This window comes from Ambystoma mexicanum, chromosome 14 (genome assembly GCF_040938575.1).
Source record: "Ambystoma mexicanum isolate Mex_15411 chromosome 14, UKY_AmexF1_1, whole genome shotgun sequence".
NCBI classification, from domain to species: Eukaryota; Metazoa; Chordata; class Amphibia; order Caudata; family Ambystomatidae; genus Ambystoma; species Ambystoma mexicanum.
In genome coordinates this window covers 321450100-321465258 of record NC_090940.1, presented here as the reverse complement: position 1 = coordinate 321465258, position 15159 = coordinate 321450100, and the positions used below count along the sequence as shown (strand labels likewise).

The 15159-nt window shown below is 44.5% G+C and overlaps 1 protein-coding gene across 1 annotated transcript in view; it reads left to right on the top strand.

Annotated features, from left to right (window-relative positions):
* PSMC1 (proteasome 26S subunit, ATPase 1) overlaps nucleotides 1-15159 on the top strand; it is a 102980-nt gene that overhangs the window by 64457 nt on the left and 23364 nt on the right. Inside the window, exons 7-9 of the mRNA XM_069637457.1 lie at nucleotides 2203-2299; nucleotides 3525-3714; nucleotides 11509-11660. Coding sequence (XP_069493558.1) covers nucleotides 2203-2299; nucleotides 3525-3714; nucleotides 11509-11660 — 439 coding nt within the window. The remainder of the gene's footprint in view (nucleotides 1-2202; nucleotides 2300-3524; nucleotides 3715-11508; nucleotides 11661-15159) is intronic.

The window sequence follows — 15159 nt, the reverse complement described above, 5'->3', positions numbered from 1 at the left end:
CCAATGAGCATTCTCGGACCACTAGAAGGCTCATTCTTTTGGTCCGAACGGCTCTTCATGGCTCCTCACCCCCTCCTTGTCCCAGTACAGGGTCTCCCTGAGATCTACTAGGTTCATCCTCTTCCCAGTATTTTGCTCCGTTGTCAACCTGACCTGGATACATGGGACAATAGGGTACGAGTACATTAGGGAAGGTGTTTTGGGGTGTGGAATACTGCATTCTCCTCATATAGACGTCCCTAGTCCCATAGGTGGGATCCCTCCCCATGACAACCACCTGCTGAGTACCACCCGCAAGGATAATATCAGGTAGCAGCCTTGCCTCCCTGGCCTCATGAGAAGGGTCTCCCCCCTAGGGGAGAAGGGACAACATCCAAGGATTCATCACAAAAGAAAAGGGAACTCCAGACAGCAATAAACAAAGGTTCATGAAGTCACAGTTCGGACTCAACGGGCATAAGTAACAGCAATTCCAATACCTTTACTACCCAGTAGCATTAACAATACAAACTTACACCATACATTATATACAGCTCCTAGACGCAGAAACAATTGTTAATACTTTAGAAATAAAGCCCAGATGGCCACCAAAAGTTATGATAGCATTTAACTCATAGTACCAGACCCATAAGGTCTCATTACACTCATTGGAAATAAATACAGTAACAACCAGTAGTTATACAATGTAACTTGGAGCATTTTCATAGACCGAAACGTAATTCAGAACTTTAACATTACATTTAAAATCAGTCATTTCCAGTTATTTTTGGACTAAAATCTCTGGGTATCCAGGAAAAATGTCCAGGTTCAGATAAGTACTTTTAAGTCACTTTTAAAATTGTTTTTGCGCGGTTTGCCATAAGAATAAACAGGCAAAGTTTGTAGACAGCTGCAGTTACAGGATAGTCTGGTAAATCTGTCCTACCTCACAAGTACACAAAAGGCTGCCATCTACCCCACGGGACGCCAGAGGAGACCCTCTTGAAGATTTCCAGTTCCATGTTCGAGACTAAGTAGCCCCGGGAAAGGGGGAAGCAAAGCAGAATAACCCACCAGCCTAGGACAAAGAGGTAAAAACTCACAGTACCAGTTTCGGAGAACATGGTTCAGAAACCCTGTAACAATCTGTTGAGAAGTCCTCGGTTTCAAATCTAGTTAAAACATCCAATCACCCTGTATCTGGAACTCCAGACGAACAATCACCCAGACATTAGAAAAGACAACATTCGTCTTTCCCAGGAGTCTGACGCACCAGCCAGGAGTGGAAGCAACGGCAGAGAAGGCACTAGGAAGATGGAGGAACGAGACCAAGCAGACCCGTATGACCCAAAAGGCAAGATGGAGCATCCAGCCAGCAGACCACTGTCCACCGACAGACACAAGAGCAGAGGCAACCCAGGACAGCCATCTTGGACCTACCTTTTGGCTTCCCCAAACAAAGGGCAGGCCCAAAAACAAAATGGCCAAGAGTAGGACTTTATACAGCAGTACCCCAACCCAGTGGCTATCAAAATGAATTGGGCTACTAATACAGCAGAATTGGCTGCACCTTCTGTGAGCCTTCTCTACCAAACCAATGTAGGGTGATAAACTGACAATTCAGCCAAAATAAAGGCATTTAAAAAAGTGCACAAGACCTGTTCCAGGTCTTGTGTGTGTTGAAAGGTACAGTTGAGGTTGTATGCAGGATGAGGAGGATGACGGGCACGATAGGTGTAGATTGGTAGCGTGGTGGAGCAGATTGCAGAGTAAGGGGATAATAAGCATCAAGGGACATTTGTTGGGGTGTGGGGGATAATAGGTACAGATCTAGGGTTCGGCGAGGGCACTTAGATAAAGGAAGGGGGAGAACAGAAGAGGTTCGGGGTGGGGCCCCCAAAAAAAGAGGCACTAGTTGACATCACAACATAGGGGCTGCGTAAACAGAGAGGAGGCGGTGTTCAGCATTAAGTATGAGAGTGGAGAAAAAAGCACTCGGAAGACGTAGCACCCATAGGACCAAATAGGACTTAACTAGAACTCCTTCCTTGTGATCACAAACATAAGCCAAGGATCATAAGAACGAAAAGGGGAAAATGCAAAACGTTTTGGCATGCCATAAAATGGAGAAACCCCACAAATGTAGTTCTGCTCTTAAACGATTTTTAATTGTGTTCCTCCTTTCTATCAGTTGTTAATGTAGTGCTTGTTTATCTTCTGCAGGAGTCTGTTGAGCTTCCTCTCACCCATCCAGAGTATTATGAAGAGATGGGTATAAAACCGCCTAAAGGAGTTATTCTGTATGGTGCTCCTGGCACAGGTATGCTGCAATAACTGCTTCAGATTATGAGGAGTCGACTAGTTTAATTTTCGTAAAAAGTAGGAGTTTACAAAGCGAAGACTTTGCATGCAGGAGAGAGTAGTGGCAGTGAGGGGGAGAGAATTGTAGTAGTGTGGGGAAGGGAGAGTAGTGGCTGTGTGGGGAGGGAGAGAAGAAGTGTGAACAGGGGGTACTGGAGAGAGTAGGAAGAAGTAAGATATGTAGGGGAGTGAGAGATTGATCAGGACAGAAGTAGTAGTAGCAGGGAAGAGAGCGAAAAGAAGGTGGTTGGTGTCTGAGGGAGGAGAGTAGGGGAATAACAAGAGAATGACAGAAGTATATAGGGAGAGGAATACAATGGCATGAGAGGGAAGAGACCAAGTGGGGCTGGAGTGTGTGTTGCAGGCACTATGACTATCTCTAGTACTAACCTCAGATGTAGAATAGGTCAAACCTCGTAAATCCCTGAGGGAGTCAAATAGATAAGGCATTTGCCTTTAAGCCATCAAAATGAGACACACAGAACGTAGACAGTAAGGGGTTACTAGTCAATACTAAGCTGCTGGGGAGCAGAGATACTGGATTAGGGAGGGACTCGCTATCTCTAGGCAAGAGAGAGGACGATGGCTATTAGATCCCATTTCATCATATCAATAAAAACCCCTTAACTGTCTTTTTGAATTGGTGTGTTATTGAGGCCATCTGTGTCAGTCATTAATGACTGTATAATACTTTATAATGACAAAGCGTGGTGTTTTCTGTCCAGTGACAAGTCAGCGGTGCAAAATCAGATAATCATTCTGTAGTAAGGATGTTGATGGGTATGTTGTTTGTTTGCTTATCAATGAGCGGTAGGGCGATGATTACAAGGTAAGTGACCAAGGCAGGCGGTAAGACATTGGGCACTGAGCTTTGCTTGATTTTCAGGAAGTAATGCTACGAGTAGCAGCTAGTAGTTAGTTGTCTGAAAGATGACTGAGATCACAGTAAGTCTTTGGGAAGATGCAGGTTTTTTTCTCTTAAACCCAGATTTGTTTTAGTGTCAGTTAAAATAGTATTTTTTCCTTTACGGTGGGGGTAATGGGCTTGGATAAAAGTGCTTCTTTTTAATGTGTTTACATTTCTAAAACCTACTGCAAATCAGATAATCTGTGAGTGCTTTGCTCATGCTTGATTTTGCTGTTCAAGTGTAAAAATACCTTTTGTTTCTAAACTCTGCAAACAGGCAAAACGTTATTGGCCAAAGCTGTGGCAAACCAGACCTCTGCAACATTCCTGCGAGTGGTTGGCTCAGAGCTTATCCAGAAGTACCTGGGTGATGGACCAAAGCTGGTGCGCGAGTTATTCCGGGTGGCTGAGGAGCATGCGCCGTCTATTGTCTTTATCGATGAGATCGATGCCATTGGTACCAAGAGGTAGTATCTCATTCACAATTCCTTCCTTAATTTGAAACCCCAGGATGTCCTCTTAATTTCTTATCAAGCTTTTGTTTGTTTTATTCCCCCCCATAAGCTCATACATTATTTTGAATGCATTTTTGTTATAGTTTTGCATTTATTAATAGCAATAGTGAAGCAATCAATGTGTTTTACAAATCACAGTTAACTGCTAAGTAGTATACACTTTTATCTTGTAAACAGTTTCCCTTTCCTTGTACATTTAGATCATGCTCCTATTCTTTGTTGTACACCCCATGCTGTCTGACAAGATCTTGTAAGGAGTTTTTTCAAAGAAATTGATGCACAAAGCCTTGCATACACTAAAAACCCCACTATCTGTGACATTGAGACCAGACCAGAAAGTAAACAAAGACAGTTGGATTGGGACCATAAAGCATTACAAAGTTGCATGCAGTGTATTCATGTAATCTGCCAGTGTTCTGGGATTGGTTTGACCTCTTCATTTTTATACTGTTGGCCTTTGTGTCACATTCCTTGTATAATTATGCAGCAAGACGTTTTTCGTAGGTGCTTGCTTTGAGGTTAAGCATCTCCAATTGTGAGAGCACCTAACTGAATGGTACAGGTGAGTGGAGGATTGGGAAAATGTTACCCCCCACCACCGTCGAGTCAGAAAACAGTGCCATGTATCCCACGGAAGCCCCGTCACCTAAATTGCCTTGTTGATCTTCGAGCATCAGACTCTTCAGTGCCTCTTCAAGATTGTCTAGCATTTCATCTATCATATAATCACATGCTTTCCTTTAGTCCCTTCTGCAGCATTATAAGTGATATGTTAAATGCGTCATAGATTTTAAACTTGACATGTGCAAGACATGAAAAGATTCTTGCGTTGAAAAATGTACTGTTGGCTAGGAATTGACAGTGCATCAAATACATAGTGCAGTGTTTCAGTACTGCTCCTCATTTTTATGTTGGTTACTGTTGAGCTGGATTTTCAGAATGAGCCCTGTGTGTGTGACGCACGCACGCACACACACACACACACACACACCCACACCCACACCCCCACACCCACACCCCCACACACACGGAAGCAATGAAAGGACAAGGTAAGTAAAGAACCAATTTGAGAAGTAATTGATCAACAACAAAGCATTTACTACACAGCCTTATAATTATAAGTCTTTAAAGTTCTTTCTTTGCTAGAAGAGATGGGGGCCAAGTACTCCAGAGTCACAAGTCCCAATAAAACCCTTGCCGGAAGCTACAGGTCTTAAAAGTAGTTTGAATAAGTGTTAACAAAGCCAACCGGCAGTAAGTGTTTGAACAGTTAAGAACACTAGAAGTAAAGTTCCTAGGAGATATTCTTCCAATCCCACCATTTTAGTGAAATCCCATGAGGGATCCTTGACAAGACCTCCACTGATCATGGGCAGTCAAGAGAGCGGTAGGGCAAGGATTTAAAACCTGTTAAACCATATGGAGGTGGGAGCTTGTTGGAAACGGCTATGTGAACTCCCGTCCTGTACTCTGATTTGCCATGGGCCACTTCAGAGCTCTTGAATTTACTCAGCCCCTTGCTTCATGTCTTGGTTCCATTGAAAGGTGTTTGGTAAGATTTTAATTTCAGTGATAAATCTTCCTGACCTGTGTCAATCCCAGAACATTTTGCTTGGACTTGGGAAATATTTCAACTTGGTCCTAGGTTAGAACTGAGTCTTTTACTATTTTTATAGGTGACCTTTTTTTGTCTCTTCATAGTGTATTGTTGGAGCTAAAGTTTCCTATAACTTTTGGGCTTAGGCTGGGTTGCCCAAGACTACTGTTCCAAGGGATAAAAAGGGATTTTCATCCCCTTTACATTTTATATGGTGAGCCAGCACACCCAACCTTATGTGGAGTGCTGGGGGGTATACAATGTATCCCCTTGCTTACTTACCTGTAGCATCTTTGTTACAATTGCAAGTTTACTTGAATGGCTGGTGGCAGTGGTTTTACCTTAGTGACTTTTTAGTCTTATTACTCACAGGCTGTTAAATCAGCCTCGGTAATGCACAGAAGGACCACCATTCTGCTAGAATGGTGGGCTCCTTCTTTCTTCGTCATTTCTCGTTTGCCTGTTGTGTCTGAGCTCTTCCCCAGCCATTCTAGATGGGAACGACCTCAGTGGAAGTTTTATCTTCGGCAGGAATCCTGTGCATTCCCCATCTAGGCTCCAGAGTGTCTGAGAAGGCAGGAAGTGAGGGAGGAGTGCAAAACCTTGCAGCCCTTTGTCGTTCAACTTGCCTGAAAGGAACCTCGTCCCAATGGGGGGCTGGCTGACCGCCCCTTCTATAAACTGCAGGGAGAGATTGCAGAAGTTGTGCTGTAGTTCCTGATAAATACTCCTCACGTGGAAGCTGCTGACCAGTCGACCACTGGAGCTGAATCCGAAGAGGAAGATGAAAAGACGTCTATAGCGATTTCCAGCCACCGGAGAGCCTGCTGTGTAACTGTAGCCTGATGCAACCCTTCCTTCCAACCGACCTGGGGGTCCCGAATGCAATGACTGTTGAGATCCACTAGTCTCTAGAAGACCTGCATTTTGAGCCATTCCACAACGTGCTGCGACTTTGTTGGGCTGCAAAATGCAAATACTCTGGGAACTCTAGTCTGAGTGCAGTGCATGGTCTTCCAAGGCCCAAATCCTTCGAACATTGGTGGACTCCTGCTGGATCTCCAGAGACATGATTCAAATCCCTAAGTCACCTCACCAGAGTGCAGGACAAGAGTGAAGAGAATCCAACCAGCGATATTTGTTCTTCACTTGGCTGCTGTAAAAAGGTGCCAAATCCACAGAACATTTGCTGGAAGCCTCCACTGACAACTGCCACTGCAAGTTCCCATCCAGTGTTCAGTTCTTTTGTCTCCACACCAAGAATCCAGGGACCGGGTCCTGTGCTGCTGCATCCTGAAGGCATCCACACAGAAGTTCTTCTTTTCTCCTAAGGTACTGTGTGGGCGTGGGTAATACTTACCTTAAGTCTGGTGTGCATTCTGTGAGGCTGAGTGGGTGATTGGTGTGGTTGGGAGTTTGTCCATACCGCTTGCCCAGGCCTTTTGCTGGAACGCACATAGGGAGTCTTCTGTGAAGTCGCTAAACACTTCTAACTAACTCTGAAGCTGCTACTTACTTGTTTAAGCAAATGTCCTCTGGAACCTTGACTTTCCTGCAACTGATCCATATCTCAACCTGCCTACAGCTGGCTCCTAGACTACTAGGGTCCCTTTTCTGCTTCCGAAAGAACTCATGCAATAGTCTATTGGATAAAACTGGATAAGAAAATGATTCTGTCTTGAAAGTATAACCAGTGTATAGGTAGGTACTTGTCAACGAGTTAGTGTTGTAACTGAATTGCTGCAATCGAAAAATTACAGAGTGTCTAAGTTATTACTTGCATTTTAAGTTGCTGGTTGCTCCTTTAAAAAGTATATGTTGCTTTTAAAAAGTATATGTTGCTTTACTTACTCTGAATAGTGTCCCACATTCTAAAAAGTCATGTGTGTTGATGCTTTTTTATCATTGCTTATATGAGTGAGTGTAAAAGCTTACCAATAGGGTTTATAACATTGTGTCATTCTTCAAGTCTATCATTGGGTTTTGCTTTCCCTAGTCTGCTTTATACAGATCTAAAACTGTCTTGGCGTTAATACTTGTCTTTGAGTTGCTTGTAGCCTTTCTTAGAAGTATATATGCCATACGTATCTTGAATAGCTGCTGCTCTTTTACACTTGTAACCCTGGTTGTGCTTCCCTGAATTGCTTTAGTGCTATTCTAAAATAGTTTCATGAAGGTCTTGCTTATCTTAGAAACTGTGTTGTATACTGGGTATAACCAGCTATTAGGTAGCAAATAGCTATGTACCAATAGGTCCATTACTTACCTTGAAATTCGTTGTGGCTTTCTAAAAGTGTAATGGGTATTTGCTTTCCGTGGTTTGCTTAGTGCATTCTAAAATAGTTATTGAATGTCCATACATGTCATTGAGTAGCTTAGGGACCTCCAGAAAGTATATGGGTTGTTTTACTAGCTCTGAACTGAGTTCTAAAAAGTAATGTTGCAAGGAGTATACTTGTAACAGGGTTGGTTTATTTATTATGTGATTTCATAACTGTCACTGCACGACTGAATGGGTCAACTACCTTAGAAAAACTGATTGTGGTCTAAAAGTATATCTAACCTGGTCTTATTCCCCAAGAATAGTATTTTATATACATTTTATTTTAAATAAACAAAATACAAAAATGTTACTATCCTGAATGTATAACCTTAAGTTTGATTCACCTCGACTTGCTTCTTATTCCTCTAAATAAGGTTATACCTTGGTTTGCATACCATAGGTATTGAGTTGGTTTTTATAATTGCGGTTATGTGATGTTATAGTATTTACTCAAGATTCATCTTGGTCTACTTGTATTTAAATAAACCCTTTATTTTTACACTGTGTAGTGTTTCTTTGGACCATATGTATGCTACAATTTCTTTGTACCATGCTACAGCCCTCTTCCCCCCCCCCCCCCCCCCCCCCCCCCGAAGCTAAGCCTTGCTGCTCTGGCCATGCTACCCACATTTTCAGGTGCTACAGCCTTCTACTAAGAGTGAAGCTTATGTACTGCATCAGATACATTTTTATGAAGTCTTGGTAGGACTTTAGAAAAACTATCCTAACAGATAAGTCTAGGGTCGCTGGTGCAGAGATCACTTTTGGCTTCTGGATTTATTCCAGCTAGTCAGTGATTCCGCATTTTTTGGTTACTGGCACTGGACAGCTGGATGGCCCTGGCACAATAAAGAATGGATTGCCATGTTGATGCCCAGAGAGCACCCCCAGGGCACAATACAGGCAGAATCAGCCATGGCCAATGCGATAAAACAAGAAGCTGGTCCTGTGAGGCCCCTCTTCATGTTGGAGGGGTAAACTGTTGGGAGGACGGCTCTTGTTTCGCAAACCGAGGGCCAGCGGAGTCTCGAGTCCGAACTCGTAATGAGGACTAATGGAATGAGATAAATCGCAAGGAAGCTTGTCAAACCACCGGATGGTTCTGGGATCCTTCTGAAGGCTTCCACGGGCAAGGTCCTCACGCAGGGGTCGAGACTGGTTGTTTCCACTGGTCATCGGGTTGAAGCACTGATGAAGGCCTTCTGGAGATCAGCTTGAAGCAGGGAAAAGACAGTTGAATAAGACAATACTGGTGAGCTTCAACAAAGAGTTCTGGTTCTTCAGCTAGATGCCCCTCTTGAAGGGGTCTTGGCTCCAACGATAATCTGATGATTAGCTACCGGAGACCTCCTTTTATCCTTTGTTCAAAATGGAGTCTGCCCTGAACCCATCTATGGTAAGGACCTGCACCATTCCAACTGGGCGGGCTATGCATTCCTGGGCAGTCTCCGGCCACTACTTCTGCCTACCCACAGACACACTTTCGCCAGGATGTGGACTGGGACTAGACAGTCCCAGCTACTACATCCAGCCACAAACACATAACATTGCTTTGTCCGGGAAAGAGCTTACCATATATTGTAAATCCAGTCATGAGAGGGCAAGAAGAAGCCAAAAGACAAGATAGCCAAAGGACATGGGGAAAGTTTGTGGCACTGCCAAGGCTTTATAAGGTAAAATGCTAAAGTTCATGTGAGAATGTCAAACGCAGCAGGCACCAGCTCGCCCTGGACACAACACGCAAGTAACCAAAAACAACATGAAAGGGACACAAAGTATTGCTACTGCACCTAACTCTAAATTGATGTGTGCAGGCAAAAATACATAGAATCTCAGAGGACTGAGTTCCCCTGCACGGATATCCACAGGGGCTTACCGGTGCCCCAAAACAGATGAGCTTAGCAAGGTAAGTAAAGCAAAAAGTTGGGTCTGGTTCTAAACAGCAAACATTGTTGGGAGGGAGGGGGGTGAAGAGTACGGTGGATGGAGCTATAAGAAAGAAAGAAGATGTAAGTCGAGGGTGGGTGGTGTGGGAAGGCTTGCCGTCTTAACTGCTTAAAAAGAGGTGCAATAGGCATCCCCAAATCAAGAGAAGTCATACAAAGCCCCTCAGCGCTTACACCCAAGAAAATACAACCCATTAGGGGAAAAGGCCCAGCACACCTCTTGCAAGGAGTATAAGGTTAATTTCCACAAAAATAGAGCTGTGCCAGCAAAGAACTCTGCTGCCATGGAATGTTCTGGCAGAATTAGTGCAAGAAACACATCAAAAAGGCACAGAGCATCATCCGAATGGCTGGTTGGCGTGACCCTATACATATGCTACCTGCTCTTTATGGGGTGCCAGTCCATTGGTCCCAGCCCCTTCTGTCCATCTTCTTCCACGTGGGTTCCTCCTCGCATGTCATCAGCCACTAAGCTACAATTAATTGCTCATTATAAAAGGAAAAACAATAAATTCCTTATGTCTAAACTAATGTGCACCTGGTATTGCAGACAAGGGCTAAGAGGATATTTCGAGGTCATTGTAACTAACAAACCCCAGCTCGATTCCAGACACGTCGACTGCCTTCCAAAGTTTTCCACCCTTGTTTTAGGTTTGTTATTTTATGCCTCCTGGCACCTTGCAGCACAAATCGCGTGAATCTTGGTGAAGATAGCCTGTCCTTGCTTTCTGATCGATTGGAGGGAGGGAGGGAGGGAGGTCTAACAGCTTTATGGTCGGTGGTCTGGTACTGACTGGTGGTACCTTGGAATGCTGCTGGGGTCTAGGTGCGGGGGGCATCTGGTGCTATTACTTAGAGCTGAGACGGGGAAAGGTCAGAGGCTCCGGCCCTCCTCCTCGTGGGATCGCTTTTCGCAGGGAGCTCTCAACCCCCTTGTGGCCTTGCAGGGCACGTTACTCCTGGGATACGAAATGCTGGCAACATGAGACTATGAAAGGTCTATGAATTTCTGCAGCCCTGGACAGTCTCACTGGTGCCCATGATGCAACCTAATTTTGCATGCATACACTGATATCCATGTTGGTGGCCTAGGCCTGCAGTCCCTGCTGCAGCGCAGCGCTAGGCCTCCATTTCAATATGGCTGCTATTATCTAAAATGGTGTTTGATTCCCAGCATGCTTTAAACCCACTGCATGCACTACCCTCCCCGCACAACAGCGTCCGTTGCCACTCCCCCTGTACCCTCCCCGGATCCCTACTGTATGCTTCCAGGCCTCATCCGAAACTGCTTGGGGGTCTGCGACGATCGTTTCCCTTCCCAACAATACGTTTAACTCTAAATAGGAGGGCAAAGACTCAGTACCCTGGTGTCCATCTGCTAAGGTTAGATCTGATGCCTGACCCCATCAAACAACTCAAGAGCGCCGAGTTACCAACACAAAAAAATGATTACTGCTATGCCATCCAAGAAAAGCAAATTCCCATGAAGTAAATGTTTTGGGACACACTAAAACCACATGACTGTGAGTGACTGTTTGCAACAGCCCGGTGGTGGAGTTGACCCTGGGGAAAATAGAAAATGAGTGGGGACAACTGTCCAAGAGAAAATGAAGAAGCCTTGTTGACTTACACTGCTTGTGTTACACAGTTTCTGGTCTCACCGGTGGTGCTTCAGTCATTCCCAATTATTGTGTGTTGTGACTAGTCCATGTCCCCGTCCATCACACCTTGAAACACTTGTGTATAGGCGCGTTATAAATATTATATCATATATCATGTAGAACTTCAAATTGGTTTCAATTGCCTGCTGATCCCTTGGCTTTAACAGAACCTACTATTGTTGCAACCGCTAAGTGATGCTTCTGTTTGTTCACCTCTAGGTATGACTCTAATTCAGGTGGAGAAAGAGAGATCCAGCGTACCATGTTGGAACTGCTGAACCAGCTTGATGGGTTTGATTCCAGAGGAGATGTGAAAGTTATAATGGCCACAAATAGAATAGAAACACTGGACCCTGCGTTAATCCGGCCAGGTGAGATTGTCCCTTTTGGAACTGCTCATTTTAAAAAAAAACATTTCACATCATTCTTTGTGCAATCCAAATCACATTGTAAATCCCATTTGGTAAAATGTACCTACCATCCACAAGTAGCTAAATATCACTTGGTTATGTGTTTGCTTATTAAAGGGTGGTTGTACTTACATTCTTTTAATTGTGCATGACGTGGCTGTCCATGTCGTATGAACGCTGAATGTGTTGCACAGGAGTTAGTTTGTGCCGCACTTCAAAGCAAAAAGCTGCCAAATTAAATTGGCGTAGGTCATCCTGACATCAGCAAAATTCTAAACATGGTGCCGAAAAACAAGATGCTGAATCACAGAAGCATTGAATTGAAACAAGCAGGTACAGAGTACATAAACACACAAGCAGGGCCACAACCAAGATGCAGGCAAATCACTGACATTTCACAAAGGGTCACAAAGTGTGTTTTTCATACAATGATAGATCATTGGAAAGACCTAGGAGAAAGAGGAGTATAAAGGAGGTCAGAAAGATATTTGACATACATGAATAGAAAGAAATACATTTGTGGCAGGAGCAGGTTTCCATCCACACCCTGCCTCATGTAGACATGCTAATGAAAGAACATGATGCGGGGGGAGAACAGACATGTCTCATTGCTGGCTGGGGAGCACCAACCCACAAGCTAAAACCCGTAGGTCCAGCTGGTTATGGAGGAGAACATTGATGATGAATCCCTCAAGCACTTAAACTCTGTGGCGCCTCAACGCCGTCCCGGAGGCTCCAATGTAAAGGCTGAGCAAACGCTAATAAACGCTAACTTAAAGGCAAAAGCACAAAGTATCACAAAAGAAAAGCAACAGGCTTTGAATTCTCTTATTAAAAAAACAGCCTCTTAAAAAAAACACCCTCTACGCAGCAGAAACAGCAGGTAGGCAGTTAACCTAGGGCAGCGGTTCTGAAAAGGCATTCCTGGCTAAGGCTCTCAGCATTTAAACTCAATACACGGGCGTCTCTCATTAACAAACCAATTGATGGTGAGCTATTGTTGACAACACCATGAATGAAACACTCATAAATGCTAAACAGAACCACATAACTCTTAAGGGCTCAGGAGACATTTCAGGGAGATTTTACACACCTATGTAAGGGGAATACGTGGAGGGGATAATGGAAACAAGTGCCAGGCTATGCCACTCCTACCACTGCGTTCACACCACCCCAAGCCCCTGGACTTAATACCAATAAACCCAACATCAATCACAGGGTTTTCAAGGATAATATAGATGGACTGAAGAGGCAGAGGTCAGGCCAAAGGAGGTACAGCCAGATGTGAACCTGCCACAAATCAATGACTTCACCTATGTTCTGTGTTCTCGTGTGTTAAGGAGATTTATCATTTTTATGCTTCATCGCCTCACCTAGTGAGACCCCCAAGCCTTTTTGCTGGACTTCTGGACTTTTTTCTGAACTCCTCAATGAGTGGAGCCTTTTTCCACTCATTCTTTCTTATGGGTTCTGTCTTTTGCAACTCTACGGCATTTCTATTACTATTGCATCATACAGCTGCTTATGGGCAGTGTTTCTGGGAATCCTTCAGGTCCTCCTTTGAGATTCTTTTCTTTATCCTAGAGTAACTACAGTTCTTGAGGATAGAGAGATACTCCGTATCCCACCTAAAACTTTATATTCTGAGGGATTGGATCACACCACCTTATGTGGAGTGCCAAAGGGATACCCAGTATCCCCCTTCTGTCTGCTTATGTGACTTTTGTCACATAGACAATCTCCTAGTTATGGCTTGTGGCAGTGGACGTGTTCTACCAACTATTGTGTGTTTTTTTCTACGTCAGGCTTTCTCCATAGCCTCAGTAATGCACAATAGGGGCACCCAAGTACTAACTTGGGGCCTTCCTTCTTTTTTGCCATTACTAGCGTGGTTGTCCTTTGTCAGCCCTCCTACCATTCTGGGAGGGGGAGGCCTGTGCGTGTGTTTTGCCTTTGGCGGGATCCCTTTGGTGTCCCCACCTATGCTCCACAGTGTCTGGGCAAGCCGGAAGTAGCAGAGGAGTTTTCCACCCCGCCCCTGTCCTTTGTCTGCCAGAGTGCCTGAATTGGACCAGCTCCCACTGGGGGTCTGGCTGTTCCTATTGGACAGCCAAGCGCCCCTTTCTGTAAACTGCTGAGGAAGATTGCAGAGAAGTGAGTGCTGGAACTGGATAAAAGGCAATGCTCCTGGATTGAAAATCAAATTGACACTGGAAGCTGAAGTAACCGATGAAGAAAATGACCAGAGATGCCTGCAGACCCTTAAACTGTGAAGCAACCACTGCTGTCCTGACCCCGTTTTGCGACAGAGGAACTCCGAAGAGGTTGACTCCTTCCCTTTGACTGGTGGGAACAACCAGTCCCAAGACTAACTTAATTTGAGCCTCATTTGAGCCATCTTCCGAGGTCCTGTGAGTTTCCGGAGCTGCGAAACTCCAATACCAGGTGACCTGCTGCCCATTTTGAGTTCATCATCGTGGAAAGGCTGAATTCGTCCAAGTCTTTGCTGAGCCCTCAAGAACAATCCAGAGACAAAATCCAACTCGTCCAGACCCCCTCAGAGTGTGGGACTGCAGGACCCGAAGAAGAATGACTGGGCAAATCGTGTCCTTTGTTGGTGCTGCAGGAAAGGGGCCAAAACCGCAGAGTGACCCGAGAAGTTGATGAAAGTCATGCCAGAGGTCCTCCCCAGAGACTGCTGCTGAGAGATCCCGTCCATTGTCCTGCCTTTTGTCATCAGACCAAGGAATCCAGAGGCCGGGCCCAAGCTGCAGCATCACAGAGCATCCAGCGCATTTTCTTCAAACCTAAGGTAATGTGGGGAAAAGGGTACTGCTTACCTTATTCCAGAAAGTCACTTCAGAGCATTGGAGTGCATGTAGAGGTGTCCAGGGCAACCCCCTCTTACCTCTGACTCAAGCTACTGCTTTTGTCCCTTTAGCGAGTCCTTTAACATGGTCTCCAACGTTGGCTTAGCCTTTTTGAATCTTCTTTCCTAGAGACTATCAAGTATCCACAGGAACCTTTGACTTCTGCTGCTTTTCAAGACTGAGTCTCTGAACTCCCTTTTTAGCTAGGGTTGCCTTTTGGACTTAAAACAAACTTGCTTTGCAGGGAAATTGCATCTAGAACCTAAAGCTCTATTGCAAAACTGTTTTCCTTCCCAAAAATCACTATCTTACATGTGTATGTGCTGACTAAATGCAATTACCTTATTACTTTGTGGGTGCGCGTTATTACCGATAGTACGGTAGACCTGTCAAACTCCAGCAACAATTGTGCGCATTCAGCAACTACCAACTAAGAAGTGGCCTCATGAAAGTATTGTGAAGTACACCTATGTATGTTGGTTTATTGTGCTAAGTATTTAACAGTGACTCGTGTGTGTGTATAATCTATATTTTAATATACATTTATGTGTAAGTGTTTCTTTGATGTGCATTATTATTTGGGTTCAGTG